This window comes from Bos javanicus, chromosome 12 (genome assembly GCF_032452875.1).
Source record: "Bos javanicus breed banteng chromosome 12, ARS-OSU_banteng_1.0, whole genome shotgun sequence".
Taxonomy (NCBI): domain Eukaryota; kingdom Metazoa; phylum Chordata; class Mammalia; order Artiodactyla; family Bovidae; genus Bos; species Bos javanicus.
The window spans coordinates 71,964,069-71,986,456 of NC_083879.1; the positions used below are offsets into that span (position 1 = coordinate 71,964,069).

Genomic DNA, 22,388 nt, shown 5'->3' on the forward strand with positions numbered 1-22,388 from the left:
GAACTTAGAAGTTAGGATGTTTCTAAATTCTAATATTATAATAAGCACTGCTCTGAGAAACATGAAAGTGAGAGTTAGTCGCTCAGTCATGTCCGACTCTGTGATCCCATGAACTATACCCTGCCAGGTTCCTCTGTCCATGGAATTCTCCAGGCAAGAGTACTTCCTGGAGTTGGTTGCCATTTCCTTCTCCACGAGACCTTCCTGATCCAGGTATTGAATCCTGGTCTCCTGCATTGCAGGAAGATTATTTACTGTTTGAGTATTTGTACATAAATAGCTGGCTATAGCTGACTTTTTATCTTCTTCATCTTCAAAGTGGAAATCTTATTGAGTCGCAAAGAATGAACATTTTTAAGGCTCTTAAAAATAAATATTGTTAGATTATTTTGTGAAAAAAACGATTCTAATTTATATTTTGCCAATAATATACTACAGTGCCTATCAGACTTTGCCTTCATTAGGATGGGGTATTCTGGTTTTTCTGTTTTTTTTTTTTTTTTTTTAATGACTATTAGGCCTCTGTATTTCGCTGAAAAACATTTGCAGGGTGAATATGTGTCAGCGCCAGCAGCATCACAAAACATCCTTAATTTATCAGGGTAAGAATGAATGTGTTTGTGTTATTTTATTATTTTTTATTCTTTTGCTGAAATTTCCTTTTTACCTACTCTTTTTCTAGATTGTGAGCCTAATGAAAATAGAAATTTCAATTTTTTAGGTATATTCTTTTCCCAGGACATCTTTATCAACTCTCAACAGTTTCTGGACAACTCATCTCAGTAATGGACTAGTGTTTCCGATGAACTGAAAACAAAATAACTCAAGGTTCCATTATTATTATAACATCTTAAAGGGAGATCACATAGAATATATTGGCAGAAAATAAGGAGTTTTGTTTAAGTTTTTATACCAGAACTCTCTGTAAAAGTGTCATAATGCAAGTATGTCTGAGAGCCAGTGGGAAGTGACAGAAGTAATTCATTACTAGTAACAAAGTTCTGAAATGTGAGGATGATTTCTTTTCATGAATTAGATCACATTCAAGGATTTTATGTCCAGAAGAGGATACTAAGAAGTTTCAAAAGATCTTAGTTAAAAAAAAAAAAACAAAAAAACAAATAAAAAGACAGCAGAAGCTAAAGGGACTGAATGTATTTTTCAGTTTGGAGATGGCTAATTATGGTCCTGAGATAGTTGTGGGGACCAGATGGAACAGTCTAAGGCAGTCTGACAGACTTCCAACTGCAGCAACCAATTCCTTTATTTTTGAAGTAGAACTAGTTGCTGAGTGTTTACAACACTGGAAAATGTAGAGAATGTAAAAGACGACTGTAAATCAGGACAAATCTGGTACCATACATTGTGGATTGCATTATGTGAGAGACAGCTAACACAAAAAAGGTAGGTAATTGAAAAATTAAAATTTTCAGCTCTAATCATTCTTCTTTTTTGCAACAGAAAATTTCAAACATGCATGAAATATCAATAAAATGGTATAATAAATTCTCATCATGCCCATCAATACAAAATTATCAACACCTTGCCATTCTTATATGTTTGACTCGTAAAAAAAAGTCTGAATACATTAAAGGTTTCTTTAAAATCAATCTCCCCTCTGGCATTAAGGTATAATTGACAAATAGTATATATATTTAGATGTTCAACATGTTGACTTGATTTACATATACATTGTGAAATATTCATCACAACTGAGAGAGTCAATTCCTAGGTAGGTTGTTAAGAAGTCCAGGGTCCCCGAGGAGGAAAAAGGGGTCTGGAGCCCTCAAGAAGAAGAAAGGGGTCTGGGGCTCTCAAGGAGAAAATGACAAACTTTTTTTTCCGACATCACTTTGTGGTAGTCAATATAACAATGTAGCTTGCTCCAGGACATGTTTCTCCTTCTTGAGAACTTTCTGACTAATCCTGTCATCTTCCAATGTGTGTTGTGGGAGTGGGTCTAGTAAAATATATAAGGCCTTGGTAAGACTACCCAGTGGGGCACTCTCCATCCCCCGCACCCGTCCCCCTTCTGATGTCTATGTCAGAAGATTTCTCTGTCCGTTTAATAAAACTCTGCTACCCAAAAGCTCTTGAGTGATCAAGCCTGGTCCCTGGTCCCGAAGCTAAATCTTCTACTTTGGCGATCACAAATTTGACGCCATTCACCATAAGCTATCACAACCAAGCCAATCAACATGTCCATTACTTCACACTTTTTCCATTTTTCTGTCTTTTTTTTTTCTTTTTTTATGTTGAGAACTACTACTCTTTAAGCAAATTAAAGGTACACAGCAATATTATCACATTGCTGTACACCAGTGTTCTAGAACTTACCTTTTCATCTTGCATAACTGAAGCTAAAAGCCATCATTAATAACACCAATCTTAGCCAAGGTATATAAGAAATTATTAAAGAATAATATGGTGATCTTGTTGAAAGTACCTACATTTTGATATTTCTTCATTTAGAGTAGAAGGGAAGAGAACCTGTTGAGCTGGTAACTAAACACTTCTGAGTAGGAGCCTAAGATTTTGTTCATTCAGTCCTGCAGTCATTCATTCATTCACACAGCATATTCTAGGCACTTTTCACACACACTATCCATGTACCAGTGAGACAATCATGCTGAACCCCAAACTTGGACAAGACCTTGGACAAGGGCTGTCCTTGAGCCTCACCTTTCTCATCTGTAGGATAGGGATAATACCTTCCTGACCAGGACATTGTTAGAGTTGAAACTGAGGTAAGGTCCCCAGAAATGTATTTTGTGACATATGTCACCCTTACTTATCTAAGTTTTGAAAGCATGATGAAAGAAATTAGGAGGCAGTTTTTCTCCCCCCAGACTCCCCTTTCCCAATCTAAGAGGGCAACAAAAAGCTCATAGAGGTTCCCTCATAATGCAACGTGTGAGATGCCACAGGACATCTCACATGGGCTGATCATGCCTTCTGCCAGCTTTCTCCAGGCCTTCCCTGCAGCCCATGAGGAGCTTCGGAGCAGCAGAGGAGGGCAGAGCCTGAGCCTCCCCTCTTCGCCTTCTGGGTGAGCCTCTGGGCTCAGAATAGGAGTTTCAGCAGAGTTTGCAGCCAGGTGGGATCCTTGGAGCTGGTTTGTTTGTGCTGTCCGGTCTGCCTACCCTCCTCCATCAAAGAGCCGGGGCCTTGCCTCCCACTTGCTTGCAGCTTTTGGAAGCTTTGGCCTGACGGCCTCTTCGTCCTGCAGCCCCACACACACGGCCCTACTTCTCCCAGGGCCGTGACAGCAGCGCAGAGCCGGTGACTCGGAGGCGACGCGGGAGGTTGTGCAGTCCCGGGAGGCGGAGACCTGGCGGGTGGTGGGTGCTCCACCCCCAGCAGCCTGTGGTTCTCAGGGCCCGCCCAGCAGACCCCGAAGGCGGCCTGGTCTCCAACATCCCCGCGGTCGCCTCCAGGAGCAGCGGGAGCCTCACCGAGGTCAGAGCAGCGCAGCGCCGCTCCACGCCCGCCCGGGCCGGCACTATGCCGCCGCTGTACCCGAAGGTGAAGCCCAACCCGCTGCAGAAAGCGAACCTCTGCTCGCACCTGTTCTTCTGGTGAGCGCTCCCCGGCCGTGATACGCGGTAGTCACGGCGCCCTCCGCTGCCGCGCCTTTCGAAAACAAGTGTGGACCCTCCCAATGCTGTCCTGCTCCCCCTCTGCACTCTGGGAAGGCGGAGCACGACTGGGCAAGGAAGTGGGGAGCAGGGGTGGGGAGGGGACCCGGTGACCTGGTGGCGGAGATACAGGGTCTCCGTGCCTTGCCGCTGGCAGCCCCTCCAGAGCCAGAAAACAGGAAGCTGGAAGGCTGCCTAGGGGGAATCACAGCCCAGAGGGAAAATGCACTGAACACCCGCCTCTACTCTTACAGGCTTCCCCTGAACTGCTCAGGAATTCCCAGTTCTGAACTGAAGCGTCGTACCCCCATCCCCTACCCGCGTCCCCAGCCCCAAGCAAGCAGCTTATGAACAACTTCCTTTATCGAATAGTGCCCTGGACCGTTGTTGTTCAGTCGTTCAGTCCTGTCCAACTCTTTGCAACCCCGTGATGGCAGCACTCGGAGAAGGCAATGGCACCCCACTCCAGTACTCTTGCCTGGAAAATCCCATGGACAGAGGAGCCTGGTAGGCTGCAGTCCATGGGGTCCCGACTTCACTTTCACTTTTCACTTTCATGCATCAGAGAAGAAAATGGCAACCCACTCCAGTGTTCTTGCCTGGAGAATCCCAGGGACGAGGGAGCCTGATGGGCTGCCATCTATGGGGTCGCACAGAGTTGGACAGGACTGAAGCGACTTAGCAGCAGCAGATGGCAGCACTGCCGGTCTCTGTCCCTCACCGTCTCCGGAGTTTGCCCAAGTTCATGTCCATTGCATCTGTGATGTCATCTATATATCTCATTCTCTGACACCCTCTTCTCTTGCCCTTAACCTTTCCCAGCATCAGACCCTTTTCCAGTGAGTCATCTGTTTGCATCAGATGACCAAAATACTGGAGTTTCAGCTTCATCATCAGTCCTTCCAAAGAATATTCATGGTTGATTTCCTTTAAGATTGACTGGTTTGATCTCCTTGCTGTCCAAGGGACTCTCAGAAATCTTCTCCAGCACCACAGTTCTTCAGTGCTCCACCTTCTTTGCCATCTTTCAGTAATGTCCCCACCTTTTCCCACATGCCCTTTGCGACAGTGTGTTCCAGCTCCACTGGGTTCCCTCTGCCCCCATGTCTATGACCATGTATTTCTTTCCCTTTCCCTTTCTCCCTGTGTGGCTCTCACTGTATAACCTGGTTCCCAGTTGTGACAAATTTCATGTGGGTAAAAAAATGAAAGGTTTTTTTATTTAATGATTGGGAACACTATTCTTGAACATGTTTTGCTTTTGCCTGGGAGACACAGTCAGAACTGGAGGATTTATTTGATCAGCCCCTTTCCTTATTGTGGATATCTCCACTTCCACCTTTGGGGATCACTCTGGGGATAGGGTCCCTGAAGCCTGTGAGGTCTTTCCCAATCTCTAGCCTTCAGAGAAGCAGTACATGGTCTTGATGCAGGTGATCCTGCCCAGGAATCATTTGGTCCTGAAACCACTGAAGGGTCCCTGAGCCCAGAGGAAACACACAGATGAAAAACAGCTCAGAGAGTTGCAGCTCTTAACTGAAGTGTTCCATGTGGTAGCTGGGCCACTAACTATGTGGTCCTGAACCTTTGGGCTTTAATCACACTTGGATGATTACTAGTTGTTTTATTTCTGGACCCTAACCCATTTATATTTCCCAAATTTCTAGTATTTCCTTCTTTTATGGGACAGCCCGGGGGATCTCCAGGGATTGGGAGCTCCTATGCTTGTTTTGATGGTGGTGTATTTAGTGTGTGTAGCTTCATCTCCTGGCCATTTGGTGGCCCTTAAGGAAAGAGGGGCCTAGAAGAAGGAAAATGGGTGTGGTTACTGTAAACAATAAGGTAGAAAAAAATTGTCCAGGCAAGGAACTTTCCAAACGCCTTCTGTTTGTGAATTTTCAAAGTGTATGTGCCTGGAAATGGGAAGGTGAGGACTTTTCATTGATTTGGGTAGGCACCCATTTCCAGTTTTCCTGCTGGAGGGAAAGGCACTATTACCGCTTATTTTATACCTGAAGGCACTGAAGCAGAGAGGTTGAGTAAGTCGCTTACCGCCACACAGCCAGTAAGTAATGGAGCAGGATCCCAAGTCAAGCAATCTGGCTCTGAAGACGGTGTTCCTTGTATATGTAACTGATGTCACCAAATTGGTCTCCCACCGTGTGCTGGGCTCTGAGCCCAGGCTAAGACCCCTTTTCTTGGCTGAAGAGGTTGCTTTTCCACTCAGATTCCAAAAGCCAATAACTAAATTGATGGTGAGACTGGGACAGCACAAGTTTTATTCAATGACCAAAGAATGGAGAAGCGAGAGCTTAGTTCACAAATCAACTTCTCAACCCAATTTGGGTCAAGGTAAAAGCAAGGATTTTACCTTGGAATTTTACCTGGGATTTCTTTGGAAGGAATGATGCTAAAGCTGAAACTCCAGTACTTTGGCCACCTCATGTGAAGAGATGACTCATTGGAAAAGACTCTGATGCTGGGAGGGATTGGGGGCAGGAGGAGAAGGGCACGACAGAGGATGAGATGGCTGGATGGCATCGCTGACTCGATGGACGTGAGTCTGGGTGAACTCCAGGAGTTGGTGATGGACAGGGATGCCTGGCGTGCTGCGATTCATGGAGTCACAAAGAGTCGGACACGACTGAGCGACTAACTGAACTGAACTGAAAAGCAAGGAAATTGAATCAAGAGAGGGAGGAATATTCATGACTTATCTGAGAATAAGGGTGTGGTTTGGACCTAAAATTGAGGAAATGTTCATTTTTAGTCCTTGTGTGGGTTGTGTCATGACCATGGTCAGCTGTCACGGCACTGGTGAGTGTGCCATTTAGCATACTAATATATTACAGCGAATGCATAAATGAGGCTCAGGGTCTAGGGGAGGTTAGATTTTTCACCATTTTGGACCTGAAAGTGAAAGTTAGTCGCTTAGTCGTGTCCAACTCTTTGCGATCCCGTGGAATGTAGCCCTGCAGGTCCTCTGTCTGTGGAAATCCCCAGGCAAGAATACTGCAGTGGTTTGCCATTTCCTTCTCCAATTTTGGGCCTAGCTAGTTCTAACCAGTTTTTTTCTCTGTAACTTCCTCATTTGAGCCTGAGACTCAGACAAAAACAGGAAGTGAAAGTGAAAGAGTTAGTCACTCAGTCATATCCAACTTTTCGTGACCCCATGGACTGTAGCCTGCCAGGCTCTTCTCTCCATGGGATTCTCCAAGCAAGAATACTGGAGTGGGTAGCTAAAATAAATATGATTGTCACCTGGCTAAAGTCCCAATTCTCACATCCAGATAAAGACCAGATAAAACTAACGAGGCAGTTGGGGATACACAGACCAAAAAGCAGGAGGAGAATAATTGTAAGGGGTCCTAAGAATGGCAGAAGCCCAGGAAGCTGAGATTACCCTTTTGATACTGTCCCAGATTTGTTCAGTCAGGGCCCTTCTTATTCTGAGTATTGGATCAAGCGACTTTCTCTTTGAATTTTTATTGGAGTATAGTTGATTAACAATGTTGTGTTAGTTTCTGCTCTACAGCAAAGTGAATCTCTTATACATATACACAGTCTTTTTTAAATTCTTTTCCTATGTAGGCCATTACAAAGTATAGAATAGAGTTCTCTGTGCTATACAGTAGGTCCTTCTTAGTTATCTGTTTTATATATTATAGTGTGTGTATGTCAATCCCAGTGTCCCAATTTGTCCCTCCTGTCACCCTCTGGTAACCATCGCTTTTTTTTTTTTCCTACATCTGTGACTCTAAGTCTATTTTTTAAAGACTTCATTTACAGCCTTTACTTGCATTCCACATATAAGCAATATCATATGATATTCGTCCTTCTCTGTCTGCAAGCAGCCTTCTCTAACAGTCAGATTACACCGTCTTCTACTTGACCACTCATGTTAACATAGAAACAACAGGAACTAGTTGCAAGGGCACAAACTCCTCCTTGATCAGCCAGAAGGTAATCAGGAGCTATGCAGTGGTCGTTGTCATGTGGACCAGAGGCCCAGTGAAAATTTCATCTTTCTAAAGTTAGGGCTGGGTTCTTTAGTTGCTCAGGCCAATGTTCGAGTGGCCTGGGCCCTTTTTTGTTATTTTTGTTTTTTTTAGTAGCTTTGGCTTTATAAATTGTTCCTCGTTGCTAGGCTCACCAAGGATGCTACAGGGGCGACAACTCCTTCCATTACCAGTCCAGTCCAGCTCCCTCCTGACTAGATGAATGGCTCCAGTTAGATGGGAGGTGGGGTGAGTGTAATTGAAATCTGAATGTGACCTGGATTGGGGTGTGGACCTCTTATAGCCCAGTATCCACTAGTAGAGTTTTCTTGGAGACAGTTGATGGCCCAATGTGGGTGGTCCTTGCCCCAGGGGCCTCGAGGACCCTCAGGGGCACACTGTGTTTGGGTTTTCTTGAATCATGTTTAGACTAATGGTGGTGCCCTTCCATCCAGGATACTGCTGCCACAGACCAGACCCCCCCAGTTTTGGTATGATCTTGTTCCCAGAGCCCTTGGGCATGGTCAGTATCTAGAGTCGGTCATGTCTGTAGGTGGAGGGCTCATCGGAAATATTGGTTGGGTCCCAAGAAAATAGGGATTTGACTAACACATACTCCTTTGCTGGGGTGGGGTGGCAATGGGGGTAATCTTGATGTTCCTGGGCAGAAGCCTGGGCATGAAGGGACTGAACAGTAGTTTGGTTATGTTCTCAGATGTTAGTGGAGTTTCCTGAAAGTATGGGGGCTATATTTATTCCCTGATTGAGGCTGAAGGTGGCAGACCCCACAGTCAGTAAAATTTCAGCCCTTATGAAAGTCTTGTGTTACATTTGAAAAGAAATTAATTGGCCAGGAAGTGGTAATGAAATGTGAAACCAGAGTTCTGTTCACGAAGCCTAAGACTGAATTTTGGGAAACTCGCAAACACAGAGGCAAAGTTTATTTTAGAAGATAGGATATAAAGTCCTCTGCATAGACTCTGAAAGGGGGTGAAGGGCCCCCCAAAGGCAAGGATTATAGCAGTTTTATATCTTTTCTAGTATTGATCTATACATTTTGGGTTGATTCATGACTTCAATATACGTCATTTTTGACCAATTAATGTAAATGTCACAATGTCCAGTTTGTCGATTTTATGGCTTTCTTGGATCCACCAGTTTCTCAGTTTCTCTAGACATTGCAACGCCAGCCCTCGACCCTTTCTCAAGACCCCAGACCATTATTTAGGGACCAAATGTATGCTTTAAGTGCTAATGGTCTTCTTGGAGGTTTCTCTTGATAAACTGGACAGCAGTTAATAATTGTCTTGTCCTGGGTCTGAATGTTTTATGACCTTCCAGACCAGGAAGGGATTTCTCTGAATGCCTGGAAATTGGAGCACAGAGTGAGATGCTTACTTGAGAAGAGAAAAATTGAAATTAAAAAAGGAATTAAAAATTGAAATTAAAAAAAGTCTTACACTGTCTAGCAATGTCTGCTTCAATTATAGAGAGGACTATAAGAAAAATCAATGTATTCATTTTATTTGGAAAGTTAGGACATCTTCAGAGGGTCAGGGTCAGAAAGAGGCTCATGTGAGGGGAGTCTGACAGGGCTGTAAGGAGGTCAGGGTCCAGAGCCGGTTGGACTCAGGGTGGTGTATTGTAACATGATTCCCTGTAAAATTTCCTTTGTGTTATTAGCTGAACTAAGGAGGTCTTGAGACCACAAGGTTGCATCTTATGTGAATGTGACTGAGGCATTCTTGAGTCTGGTGGGCTTCCCTGGTGGCTCAGTGGTAAAGAATCCACCTGCCAGTGCAGGAGACACGGGTTTGATCCCTGAGCCAAGAAGATCCCCTGGAGAAGGAAATGGCAACCCACTCCAGTGTCCTTGACTGGGAAATCCCATGGACAGAGGAGTCTGGAGGGCCGCAGTCCATGGGGTCACAAAACCAGTCAGACACGACTTAGCCATTAAAAAACAACAGCAAAATCCTTGAGTCTGATACAGGTCAGAAAATTTAAGTGCTTGGTAATATAGGAACGTATCTACAGCCTTATCCACCATGGCCATTCAGCTCTATTCTGTGCTCCTGAACCAATGTAACATTATTTTGACTTCTAAATGTATTTTTCTTAATAATTAAAGTATGTACAATGTATGTTCAGTAGACCACAAACAGGGTATTTTAGTTAAGTTATATTCTGTGTAAGTCAGAGCGACTTATTGACACCCTGATATATGTGTTTGTAAGCATATGTATAATTTTCTCCCTACATCTTTATATAGTTAAAATGTAGACTTTTTTTAAACAATGTCCATGAATATAGGATTCTAATTAAAGATATGTAATTTGAATATATATCACTCTCCTTTTAATGTTTAACAGGTGGCTAAACCCCTTATTTAAAATTAGTCATAAACGGAAATTAGAAGAAGATGACATGTACCCAGTGCTTCCAGAAGATCGCTCCCAGCTCCTTGGAGAAGAGCTGCAAGGGTGAGCACAGGCAGGAGGGAGTATGGTTAGAAGAGCGAAAATTTCTCTATGGGCCTAAAGGCTTGTGGGGAGGGGCCTTTGCTCCCTCCTGGGTCTTTGAGCCTCCTTCCCTGACACTGAAGCCTCAGCCCTTCATGCTGACCCCAGGCTTAGCTCACTTTGGAGGCTGGCGGAGCCTGTGTTCCCTGTGTGAATGGATGTGGAGGGAGCCCACAGCCATGGCCCTGGAGGCCAAGCTCTGTCTCCAGAGGTGGGGTGCCTGGAAGACAGTGTCTGCCCTTCTGAGCTGCTCATGACCTGTGAGTTCAACAAAGCTTAGCAGGAATTTGTTTCTAGAATCTGGGACTTTTCTCTGAAGACCTGGTCTGGTTCTTTTCCTGGTGCTTCAGTGTCTGCACTGCTCATCTTTCGGGAGCCCTGTGAGCAGTTAGCCAGCATCTATGGGCAGCCACGGAGCGCCCTGTAGTGAAGGCTTGTCCTCTGCTCTATCCCTCCCCTGTTTTCCTATGGCAGGGCTGTTCCTTATTGTGCTTTGTCTTTCTTCACAGGTACTGGGATCAAGAAGTGTTGAGAGCCCAGAAAGATGAGCAGAAGCCTTCTTTAATGAAAGCAATCGTAAAGTGTTATGGAAAATCCTACTTAGTTTTGGGAATGTTAACATTTCTTGAGGTAAAAGCTGTTCCATACAGTGCTTTGCATTTCAGTGTACCTGTGTCAGTCCTGAGATGGATGGACTGAGGCGGGGCGAGGACAGTGGTTTAAGATCTAAGGGTAAATCTCATCTAGGAATCATAATGTAGATCAGCAGTTGTATTTATCTTTAGAATAGACAGATTCTTAAAGGACTTGACCTCTGGAGATTACTATTTTTCTTTTAAGTGATTAAAACATGGTGTAATGGAAGGAGAGCAGCACTGGAAAGATATTTTATGCCATGTTAGGATGTTTTTGGTGCTCAATATAAATGTTGAGTGACCCTTGACCAAAAGAAGATCTTACAACCTCAGGGAATATGTGTCCTGTGGTTTGGAGGAAGTAAACTTCAGAGAACAGCGATCAAGAGATGGCAACAGATGGTAACAGATTCCAAAACAAAGGCCAGAAGCAGAGTTTTAATAAAGCGTTCAGACAGTAATTTGAAGTAGAGGATTTATGTGGCAACAACAGACCTATGTTCAACAACATGGAACTGAACATTATTTTTCATACAAAGTTAAAAGCAAATTGTATTTCATTCCTTACCATTTTATCAGTCCCCATCTCTTTGAGAGAGACAAGCTTCATCTAAATTATTTCATCTGATTGATGACTGTCATTTATAACTTTATTGCTACTTCTGTCTTGGGTATTCCTTTGGAAAAGTTGTATGGATTCATTACATATTCTAATGTATTATCTATAGATTGTAAGACAAAGTGAAACATGTACTGAGGATACTTTTTAAGTTGACTTGTCTTTATACTTAGAAATGTCTCCTAATAGTAGGCTTCCCTGGACGAGAGTTCTGACAAAATGTGGTCCACTGGAGAAGGGAATGGCAAGCCACTTCAGTATTCTTGCCTTGAGAGCCCCATGAACAGTATGAAAAGGCAAAAAGATAGGATACTGAAAGATGAACTCCTCGGGTTGGTAGGTGCCCAATATGCTACTGGAGATCAGTGGAGAAATAACTCCAGAAATAATGAAGAGATTGAGCCAAAGCAAAAACAATACCCAGTTGTGGATGTGACTGGTGATGAAAGTAAAGTCCAATGCTATAAAGAGCAATATTGCATAGGAACTTGGAATGTTAGGTCCATGAATCAAGGCAAATTGGAAGTGGTCAAACAGGAGATGGCAAGAGTGAACATCGACATTTTAGGAATCAGCAAACTAAAATGAACTGGAATGGGTGAATTTAACTCAGATGACCATTATATCTACTACTGCGGGCAGGAATCCCTTAGAAGAAAAGGAGTAGCCATCATAGTCAACAAAAGAGTCCAAAATGCAGTACTTGGGTGCAATCTCAATAACGACAGAGCAATCTCTGTTCGTTTCCAATGCAAACCATTGAATATCACAGTAATCCAAGCCTATGCCCCAAACGGTAATGCTGAAGAAGCTGAAGTTGAATGGTTCTATGAAGACCTACAAGACCTTCTAGAACTAACACTCAAAGAAGATATCCTTTTCATTATAGGGAACTGGAATGCAAAAGTAGGAAGTCAAGAGATTCCTGGGGTAACAGGAAAATTTGGCCTTGGAATACAGAATGAAGCAGGGCAAAGGCTAAAAGAGTTTTGCCAAGAAAACACACTGGTCATAGCAAACACCCTCTTCCAACAACACAAGAGAAGACTCTGCACATGGACATCACCAGATAGTCCATATGAAATCAGATTGATTATATTCTCTGCCACCAAAAATGGAGAAGCTGTATACCATCAGCAAAAGAAGACCAGGAGCTGACTGTGGCTCAGATCATGAACTCCTTATTACCAAATTCAGACTTAAATTGAAGAAAGTAGGGAAAACCACTAAACCATTCAGGTATGACTTAAATCAAATCCCTTAAGATTATACAGTAGACATGAGAAATAGATTCAAGGGATTAGATCTGATAGACAGAGTGCCTGAGGAATTATGGACCGGGGTTTGTGACACTGTACAAGAGGCAGGGACCAAGACCATCCTCAAGAAAAAGAAATGTAAGAAGGCAAAATGGTTGTCTGAGGAGGCTTTACAAATAGCTGTGAAGAGAAGAGAAGCTAAAGGCAAAGGAGAAAAGGAAAGATACACCCATTTGAATGCAGAGTTCCAAAGAATAGCAAGGAAAGATAAGAAAGCATTCTTCAATGATCAATGCAAAGAAAGAGATGAAAGCAATAGAATGGGAAAGACTAGAGATCTCATCAAGAAAATCAGAGATACCAGTGAAACATTTCATAAAAAGATGGGCACAATAAAGGACAGAAATTGTATAGATCTAACAGAAGCAGATGTTAAGAAGAGGTTGCAAGCATACATAGAGGAACTATACAAAATAGATCTTTATGACCCAGATAATCACAATGGTGTGATCACATGCCTAGAGCCAGACATGCTGGAAGGTGAAGTCAAGTGGGCCTTAGGAAGCATCACTAAGAACACATCTAGTGGAGGTGGTGGAATTCCAGTTGAGCTATTTCAAATCCTGAAAGATGATGCTGTGAAAGTGCTGCACTCAATATGCTAACAAATTTGGAAAACTCAGCAGTGGCTACAGGACTGGAAAAGGTCAGTTTTCATTCCAATCCCAAAGAGAGGCAAGGGCAATGAATGCTCAAACTGCCACACAATTGCAGTCATCTCACATGCTAGTAAAGTAATGCTCAAAATTCTCCAAGACATGCTTCAATAGTACATGAACCAAAATCACTGCTGATGGTGACTTCAGCCATGAAATTAAAAGATGCTTGCTCCTTGGAAGAAAAGTTATGACCAACCTAGACAGCATATCAAAAAGCAGAGACATTACTTTGGCAACAAAGGTCCGTCTAGTCAAAGCTATTGTTTTTCCAGTAGTCACGTATGGATGTGAGAGTTGGACTATCAAGAAAGCTGAGTGCCAAAGAATTGATACTTTTGAACTGTGGTGTTGAAGAAGACTCTTGAGAGTCCTTTGGACTGCAAGGAGATGCAACCAGTCCACCCTAAAGGAAATCAGTCCTGAATATTCATTGGCTGATGCTAAAGCTGAAACTCCAATACTTTGTGTACCTGATTCTAAGAACTGAGTCATTGGAAAAGACCCTGATGCTGGGAAAGATTGAAGGTGGGAGGAGATGGAGATGACAGCAAACGAGATGGCTGGATGGCATTACGAACTCAATGGACATTAGTTTGAGTAAACTCCAGGAGTTGGTGACGGAAAGGGAGGCCAAGAATGGTGCAGTCCATGGGGTCGTGGAGAGTCAGACACGACTGAATAACTGAACTGAACTGAACTTCCTGGCACTCAGAAGAATCTGCCTGCAGTGCAGGAGACCCTTGTTTGATCCCTGCATCAGGAAGATACCCTGGAGAAGAAAATGGCAGCTCACTCCAGTATTCTTTCCTGAAGAATTCCACGAACAGAGGAGCGTGGCAGTGTCCAGTCCTTGGGGTCGCAAGGAGTCAAACACGACTAGCGACTATTATTCACTCAAATTTGGACTGGAGCCCAGAATAACATAAGACATTTGAGAGTTGCTCAGCATAATTGTTGACTTTCTCAGGTCACATATGATAAATGCTTTCCTAGGAAAAGATCATCCCCTTCCTGTGGAACAGAACCTGGGGTCCTGTGTCTGGGCTGGAGCTGCCAGAGCTCCCAAGATCACTCCCTTCCCTGGGCTGCCCGCTCCCCATGGGCCAGGTCAGCCAGGCCAGAGCCCCCCGTGGGGAGGAGCTCCAGCTTCACCATGAATTGTGGAGAACTCATGTACCCTCCATGCAGGTTTCTGTCCTGGGTGAGTTCTCATGAATTCTGCTTGTCTGGAAACCCTGGGGCCTTGCTGTGTACTTGTGACTAATGCCAGGTACCTGGTTGGATGAGTGGCCTCTGGGTTTAATATTGGATCATATCCTGCAGCAGATCTTTCTCTGCTGTCCCTGGTTCTCTAGTTTCTCTTTGGTACCAGATGATAAAGAGGCTTGAAGGCAAGTGGGTCTCAAAGCATAGCCCATGTGGGTTTTCTTGCTGTCCTGGGCTGTCGGCTCCTTAGGTGCAGTTGCTAAGCCTCGAATGGATTCCATCCTAATATGAGTCCTGGGTCTTGGCTGTGGCAGTTCATGGGAGAAGCAGACATAGAGGGAGAGGCCGCAGGATCTGGGGTTCTTCCTGAGAGGGAATTCGCCCCACTGTGGTGCTGGGAGTGTTGACTTCAAAGTTTTCCAGACTCAGTAATACTTCCTGCTGGGGATCCAGGAAGGCCAGGCCTGGGGCTGCATAAGGGGCAGCTGGTAGAGCCCGGGGCCCTCTTTTAGGAGATTGGTTGTTGGGTGGTCATGGCAGAGAAGTGGGGAGTAGAGGACCTTGAATGTAGGGGCTCATCTGTGTGGTAGTACTACTATTACTAGTAGCAGTAGCAGTACTAGTTATTTAAATTGATTTTATGAAGCAAATTTCCATGTTGTGATCTATCTGTACTGCTTGTTGGTCTTTATATTTTTGATAATGAAACATCTAAACTCATCCCAGGATTTTCTAAAACACAAACATGTTTCCTTTTAGATCTTCAGCCCTCTTTCAATTCCTCCAGTGCACAGAAAGCCCCGTGGATCATCCATGATCCCAAGCAGTGTGCTCTTTCCACCCACAGCACAAGCAGGGCCTCCCGGGTACTCCTGGCAGCACCAGTGGGAAAAAGCGGGGTGACACCAGTCCAGGGTGAGGCTCTTAGGATTCTGAAATATGAAAACCTCTGTCCTATGAGAACTGTGGAGTATCTCTACCACTTGGAGAAACAGGTACCAGGCTGGGGAGCCCTTGCAGGTCAATGCTAATTAGAACAGAACAGGCAGAGAGTTCCCAGCACCCTGGCCCCTGTGTGAACCTCCATGGGGACTGCAGGTGGGGAGGACACAGGTTTCCGCATACCTAGGGCTCTCAGGGTGGAGAAGAGGAGCGTGAAGTTTCTGCCTGGGCCAGAGACACAGAGACCACCTCCCCAGGTCATCAGGGCTTCTCTCTGAGAGGTGAGGTTTCCATTGCTGGTGTGTAAGTGGGGTGACCTCAGAGACCTGGAGTGGGTTTACCAGTCTCCTGAGAGGGGAGGAGTAGCTGGGAGTTATGTCCTCTTCCTAGGACCCTTAGATGTGGCCCAGCCTTGTCTGGACACTTGGCCTTTGTTTGAAGCCACTTTTGCTGATGGTCTCTGGTCCAGGTGGAGGCTGTGGGGAAGCCCATGTGTGTGTAAACCTTCACTTTGGAGCTCAGCTGATGGACAGGAAGTAAACAGAATCCTCTGAGTCCCACAGTGGGCTTTGTGCCTCGACTCATGGCTGGTTCCCTGAGAGCTGAGTGGACTTTGCATTTATTCCCCAACCCTTTCTTCCATGTGTCCCTCACTTTGCCCAGTCCAGGAGGGTGAGGAGTGGCTGCTGGTGGCAGAGATACTGCGGGCTGAGAGCAACCACTGAGGACCACACAGCAAGGGAGAGGAGGAGGGGGCCTTGAGCAGAGTGGACAGGAACCTGCAGAGCAGACCTGCTGTGTGCGCCCTGCTGGTTCCTGAGAGCATCGCGTTAGCCATTAGGTGTTGGTAATACCCACAGTGATGACCTTGAGTTATAAATTAGGGTTTTATATCCACCTTCTTTTCTTTTTCTAAGCATATGTAAGTTTTTAATGTAAAGTTAAAAGAATTTTTTAAAATTGAAGTATGATTGGCTTACACTGTTATATTAGTTTCTGGTATACATCATTAGTGATTTAATATTTTATACAGTACATGATAAGTGTAGTTACCAACTGTCACCATGCAAAATTATTCCAATATTATTGAATATATTTCCTATGTTGTATATTATAATCCTGTGATTAATTTATTTTTTTAAACTTTTATATATTTATTTTTTGTCCCCAGTCCCCTTTTACTTATTTTATAATTTGGAGTTTGTACCTCTTAAGTTCCCTCACCTATTTCACTTGTTTCCTCCATCCCCTTCAATCCATTTTCTTTATGTAGTCAGGGAAGTAGGAGACTCTTTTTGAAAGACTGCATTCATAATGGTTAAAAATTTTAGCAATCTGCTTAGAAGTGAAACTTTAATTGCAGTCTAGAAAATTTGGCTTTATACATGGCTTTTCTCAAGAGTTCTTATTCCACTGTGACCACCTGTGAGCAACAATGAGTTCTCCAAGCCCTTTGGAAACCAGGCTCTGCCATAAGAATAGAGTAAATCTCTTACCAGGACTTCTAATAATAAAAGTGATGAAAAACCCTTGTTTTTATGGTGATTTCAGAGCTCTCTGAGCTGTCCTATCTCATTTAGCTATCCCAGGGTTCCTCCGAGGCAGGCAAGGCAAGATATTTTCACAGATAAAGACCCGGAGGCCCAGGAGGGCACACGATGGGCTCAGGGTCATGTGACTCGCAGGTGGCCGACCTGGTCTCTGAGGCGTGGTGCTCTGACTGCTAGACCCGTGTTCTCTGTGTTCTGTCCTCTCCTTCCACAGCCTCCACCGAGGCTCAGAGCCAAGAGGAGCTGCTTTTCTAGCTCTGGCCCCTCTGTCAACTGCTTTCTATAGTGGTTTTTTTTGTTGTTGTTGTTTTGTTTTTAATTTCCTGTAGATTTTTAAGAACATTTCAAAAATGCAAAAACAGAATGAAAGGTAACACAATGTGTCACTCCAGAATAGGGCTCTCTGGCAGAAAGATTGTCGTGAGTTGATTCTATTTTTCAGAAATAGACACAGGAGAAACTCTGAAGACAGAGTAGAAGTTATTCTTCTGAGGGACATTTACACTGATAAAGGAAGTCTCCATTTGTAAAGGTGTCTCCCTCTCTGTACCAGAAAAAGAAGGATGGCTCTAAATCACAGCAGAATCCTGTTGAAGGACAGTCTTCAGGAAGAATGAAATCTGCATAGCAAACCCAACCCTAGTGTAGTTTAAGCTGCTTTTCCTATTAACCTCTCATAGGTGCCCCATCACCTTTTCTTTTGTCTTTAGCTGGGGATGGTATTTAAGGTGATGGCTTGAGCCATCTCAGGGAGTTACTCAGTTCTTGATATTTCGCATGTGTATCAGAAATATACATGTTAATAAACTTCTGTTTGATTTTGTCCTGCTATTCTGTCATTTCTTACAGAGATCCTCAGCTAAGCACTCAGAAGGGTAAAGGGAAATAAGCCTCTATGTCACCCTAAGTCAGCTTCAATAATTGCCATAGTGAGCAGTCTTGATTCATCTGAAACTCACCCTCACTTCCCAAGATTATTTTAAAGCAGTTTCAAGACATCATATCATTTTTATCCATAAATATTTTAGTATGTATCTTTAAAAGATATGGAATCTCCCCCATTAAACATATTTAGCATAAACATTTTTATTATTATTCATAAATATTAACTTTAATATCATTAGTATCTAGCCAGTGCTCACAGTTGTCTTTTTCCCCTTTTCTGTTGGAAGCAGTATTAAATAAGGTACACTTGGCTGACATAGGTTATACAATTGCTTTTCTGTTCCCCCCCCACCCCATGTCTCTAGGTTGTTTGTCTTGTAGATATTCCCACAGCCTGGATTTGGCTGATCGGATCTCCCCCTGTGTCAATTCACATGTTCCTCTGGCACCTTAGGTTGGTGTTTAGGTCTAGAAGTTTGATGTAGCTCATTTGGATTTTCTTCACCCCCTTGTCTATGTAGGAGGTAGGGTTGTATATATCCGTTATAAGGTACATAACATCTTGTGTGTGTGTGTGATGTTGGAGCTATTCATGATCCTTGCTCAAGGTCCCTTAATTTATTAAGAGTTGCAAAATGAAGATGTTTTAAGCTCTTTGGTTAATACTGAACTATGGTATTTATTGGGACAGTAGGGGAAAATAATTTTTTCAGTTTTTAAAACCTGTTTTCAAGATGATGAAGTGGTTCTCCTCTAGTGAGGAGAGGGGATAGTGAGTTTTTATTGCTATTTGCTTGGTTTGGTTTTGTGAATGTCGGTTTGAGCTCATGGATTTAAGCATTTCTGATCTGCTTCAGTCCATTTCATTTGTTATGCTTGTGCCAACCTTTGGCCATATTTGGGCAGTGGGAGTATATTCAGGTTGGGTCCTGAGTCTTTTGCACATATTCTAGAATTCTTGGCTAGTTTTTCTTTTTTTTTCTTGTCTTTTGCTTTGTTTTTTGCTTTCTGATATGACATGATATTTCTAGTTCATTTTGTACAGGATTTGCTCAGCCCTGGTTATCCAAGCAGCCCTGTCTTCTTTTAGTGTGAAATGGTATTTAAAGACTATAGTCTGGGTGCTAGAGGAGCTTATTGCTCTTGGTTATTGTTTCTTGGCTTTTTTCATTAGACAAAGTAGAATACATTTTTTAAGGTAAACAAATATGTTTACATGGGTGTTTCCAATCCAAGTCAGATGCAGGACACTAGTGTTTTTACTTCATCTTATTGTGCTTACATCTATGTCTCTTTTCTCCCATCATCCATTCTCTTTGTCCCAAGTCTAAGCCCAATTCTCATTGATATCAACATAATTATTCATTTGTTTTTTCTTATAATGTGACTTCTGAAAACATTATAAGATTTATCTTTTTGCAGTTCATATTGTCTTCATGTGGGTGTATGATGCAGAGAATGTGTTTTCAAATTGTTTTGTTTAAAATCAATTTTGATAGTTCTTTTTTGTATGGCTCTGTGAACCAACAGGATGGGTAGATATTTAGGTACTTTTATTTAAATTTACTTTGAAATTTTAGGAATTGCTTTTTAAAAAATTAGTTCTTTTATGATTATAATTCTGTATAATGTTTTCATGATTCTAAAATCAAGACAAGGCTACTTTTAAAGAAGGCTGATATCCTCGTTAGCTCTATTCTAATTCTCCTTCTCCTTTTAGGGATAACTTTCCAGGCTAATTTTGACTCATCTTTTTAGTGATGTTTTTTAAATATAGTTTTATCTGAAATTTAATTTTTCCTACTGTGCAGAATGAAAATTTTCAATTTCAATACTGTAATCTCTGGACTTGGTTTATAAGGATTTTTCTGGAAGCATGACATGTGCCATGGAACTCTGTGATAATTGTAATTCCTTCAGAGCAGGTCTGTAGCCATTCCAGACTCAGATGCCAAGACAGTGCAAGAATGGAGTTTAGCAGATGCTTACATGGGGTTAGTTTCTGCATCCAGACTCTTCCAGGGAGAGGAATCTTCACTAATCAGGCTTCATCACTAATCAGTTGAACCTAAACCAGTTTCTGGAGGCTGGACCTCGGGCATCAGAGTGCCCTTATCCCCACCCAGGTGATTCTAAGGTGCAGTCAGGATGAAGACCACTGTGTAAAAGATGAGTGAAGGCTAGGATATCTAGAGTGATGGTGGATATGATTTCCCAGATTCACTGCTTTTCCTCCTTATCTCTGGATTTTTCTCAACCTCACTTTAGAACTCCCCCAGTTCTAAAGATTAATTGCCTGTTCAGTTTTTCCCTACAAGCTCACTCGTTTCTGCTTATATATTTCACTCAAGTGTTTTTCTTTGTTAGCTTGTTTCTATTTTTGTGTTTTTATTTCCATGAATGAGATATGGGGAAATTGGGTGAGAAATGTTTCAAGTACATTAACTTAGAGAAGGAATTCTATCCACTGCAGAAGTTCTAGTTTCTAACCGAACCCTGCAAGAAGTTATTCTAAGAAGCAAAAGGTGGGACCCAATATCTGGTGCTTTCAGGAGGCTGAATACCAAGGCCTCTGTCAAGAAATGGCTACCACAAGTTTCTCTGGCAGTCCAGTGGTTAAGACTTTATGCCCCCAGTGCAGATGTGAGGGTTCTTGATCCCTGGTTAGGGAACTAAGATTCTGCATGCCACATGGTGTGGCCAAAATAAAAAGTCTGCCTCAGAAATTCAGACTCTCAGAGAATCCTGAATAATGAATGTTGTGGTATTAAATTCTTCTCTTTTAAAGATCCTTTATGATTTCAGAGTTCTGAAGAATTCTTGTGAAAGAATAAGAACTATATTCTCAATTGGTTTGTGGAAAGAATATACATGTGATCATTGATTTATGTCAAAGAGGAAGGGTTTAAGGGGGCAGTGTTTGACTTTTTTCCTGCTGATCAAGAAAATTTCAGTATGTTAGCTTCAAGGTTGATAATGAATATTTTCTCAGTTGTTTTATTTCTTTTTAGTTGAAGGTAAGGATCGGGAGTGTAGAGATGAGAGATTTCCTTGGTGGTGTCTGCCCACACCAGTGTACACGTGGTGGGGGCAGCTCCCGGGAATGGCTGCCACCAGTGTCTGTGTCCCCAGGGTGAGCCACAGCCACTCCTTGCCTCTCTGAGAGACTCTCCAAGGCAAGCAGAGTCTTCTGAAATTGGACCTTTCCTTGGGATTCACACCACTGTTTCATTTGGAGTTAATACTTGGAACAGAACATTGAGCATATGCAGGAGTTAATCTTCTGGTAGCTGGAAAATCTTTTGCCTGGTTTGCCTCAGCCAGTTTTACCAAACGTCAGAAATTGAAATACTCACAGATTATAAATGTTCCTGCCAGCTGTCCTATTAAATGACTGTTCATCTAACCTTTCTTTGTGTGTGGAGGGGACAGATCTACTCAGTCTACCTTTGATGACTTCAGTAACTTCTGTCCTGTGTGTTCTCGAAGCTTTGAAGAATCATATTTAATATGTGTATTCTTACTCTCTATATGTACTTGGGGTTTTGTTTTCACAATTTTGTGCTATTCACTATTTTGCCTATTTTGTTTCTATTTTTTCTGTTTGAGAGACATTACTGGAAAATTGTTTTTTACTTCCTGTTAGTTTTCATGTGGAGCATAATATCAATTTTCTGTTTTCCATAGTTGCAATTTATGCCAGAATGGAAATTCCCTGTGCATTATACTTTTCATCACTTCTCTAAATTGCCATGACTGCTCCTTGCTGGAGGCAAAGTTGTGCATGTGTTCTCAGTCACTCAGTTGTGTCTGACTGTTTGTGACCCCAGGGACTGTAGCCCACCAGGCTTCTCTGTCCATGGAATTGTCCCGGCAAGAATCCTGGAGTGGGTTGCCACTTCCTCCTCCATAGGATCTTCTCAACTCAGGGATCAAACCTGCATTTCCTGTGACTCCTGTGTTGAGATGGATTCCTTACCACTGAGCCATTGGAGGAAGTCCCAAAATAGTGTTTAAGAATAATAAGTGACTCTCCTCCCAAATTGCATCAGTAACACATCATGTTTGAAATCCTTTGTTACCTTTTTGAAAGATAACAAATTTTCTATTCCAATTAAATGATAATCATTATCAAGAATGAAAAGAATTGACAGATGAGTGGAAGATATGAGCCATGAACTGGCATTATACCTTAATGAGGCTATTTCTCCAACTGTTTTTTATTTTTATTTTTGGCTGTGCCAGGTCTTAGTTTCTACATGTGGGATCTAGTTCCCTGACCAGGGATCAAACCAAGGTCCCCTATGTTGGGAGTGTGGAGTCTTAGCTAAAGGACCACCAGGGAAGTCTGTCAACTGGGTTATTAAATATTGTTTCTCAGCGAAAAACTCCAGATATGCTTAGACAGTAGTGAT

The 22,388-nt window shown here is 42.8% G+C and overlaps 1 protein-coding gene across 3 annotated transcripts in view; it reads left to right on the plus strand.

Annotated features, from left to right (window-relative positions):
- The first annotated feature begins 517 nt into the window (after positions 1–517).
- LOC133258050 (ATP-binding cassette sub-family C member 4-like) overlaps positions 518–22,388 on the plus strand; it is a 334,436-nt gene continuing 312,565 nt past the window's right edge. For all 3 annotated transcript variants that reach the window (XM_061434384.1, XM_061434386.1, XM_061434387.1), the window contains exons 1-3: positions 518–3,578; positions 10,009–10,119; positions 10,668–10,788. In XM_061434384.1, coding sequence (XP_061290368.1) covers positions 3,505–3,578; positions 10,009–10,119; positions 10,668–10,788 — 306 coding nt within the window. In that variant the 5' untranslated portion in view covers positions 518–3,504. The remainder of the gene's footprint in view (positions 3,579–10,008; positions 10,120–10,667; positions 10,789–22,388) is intronic.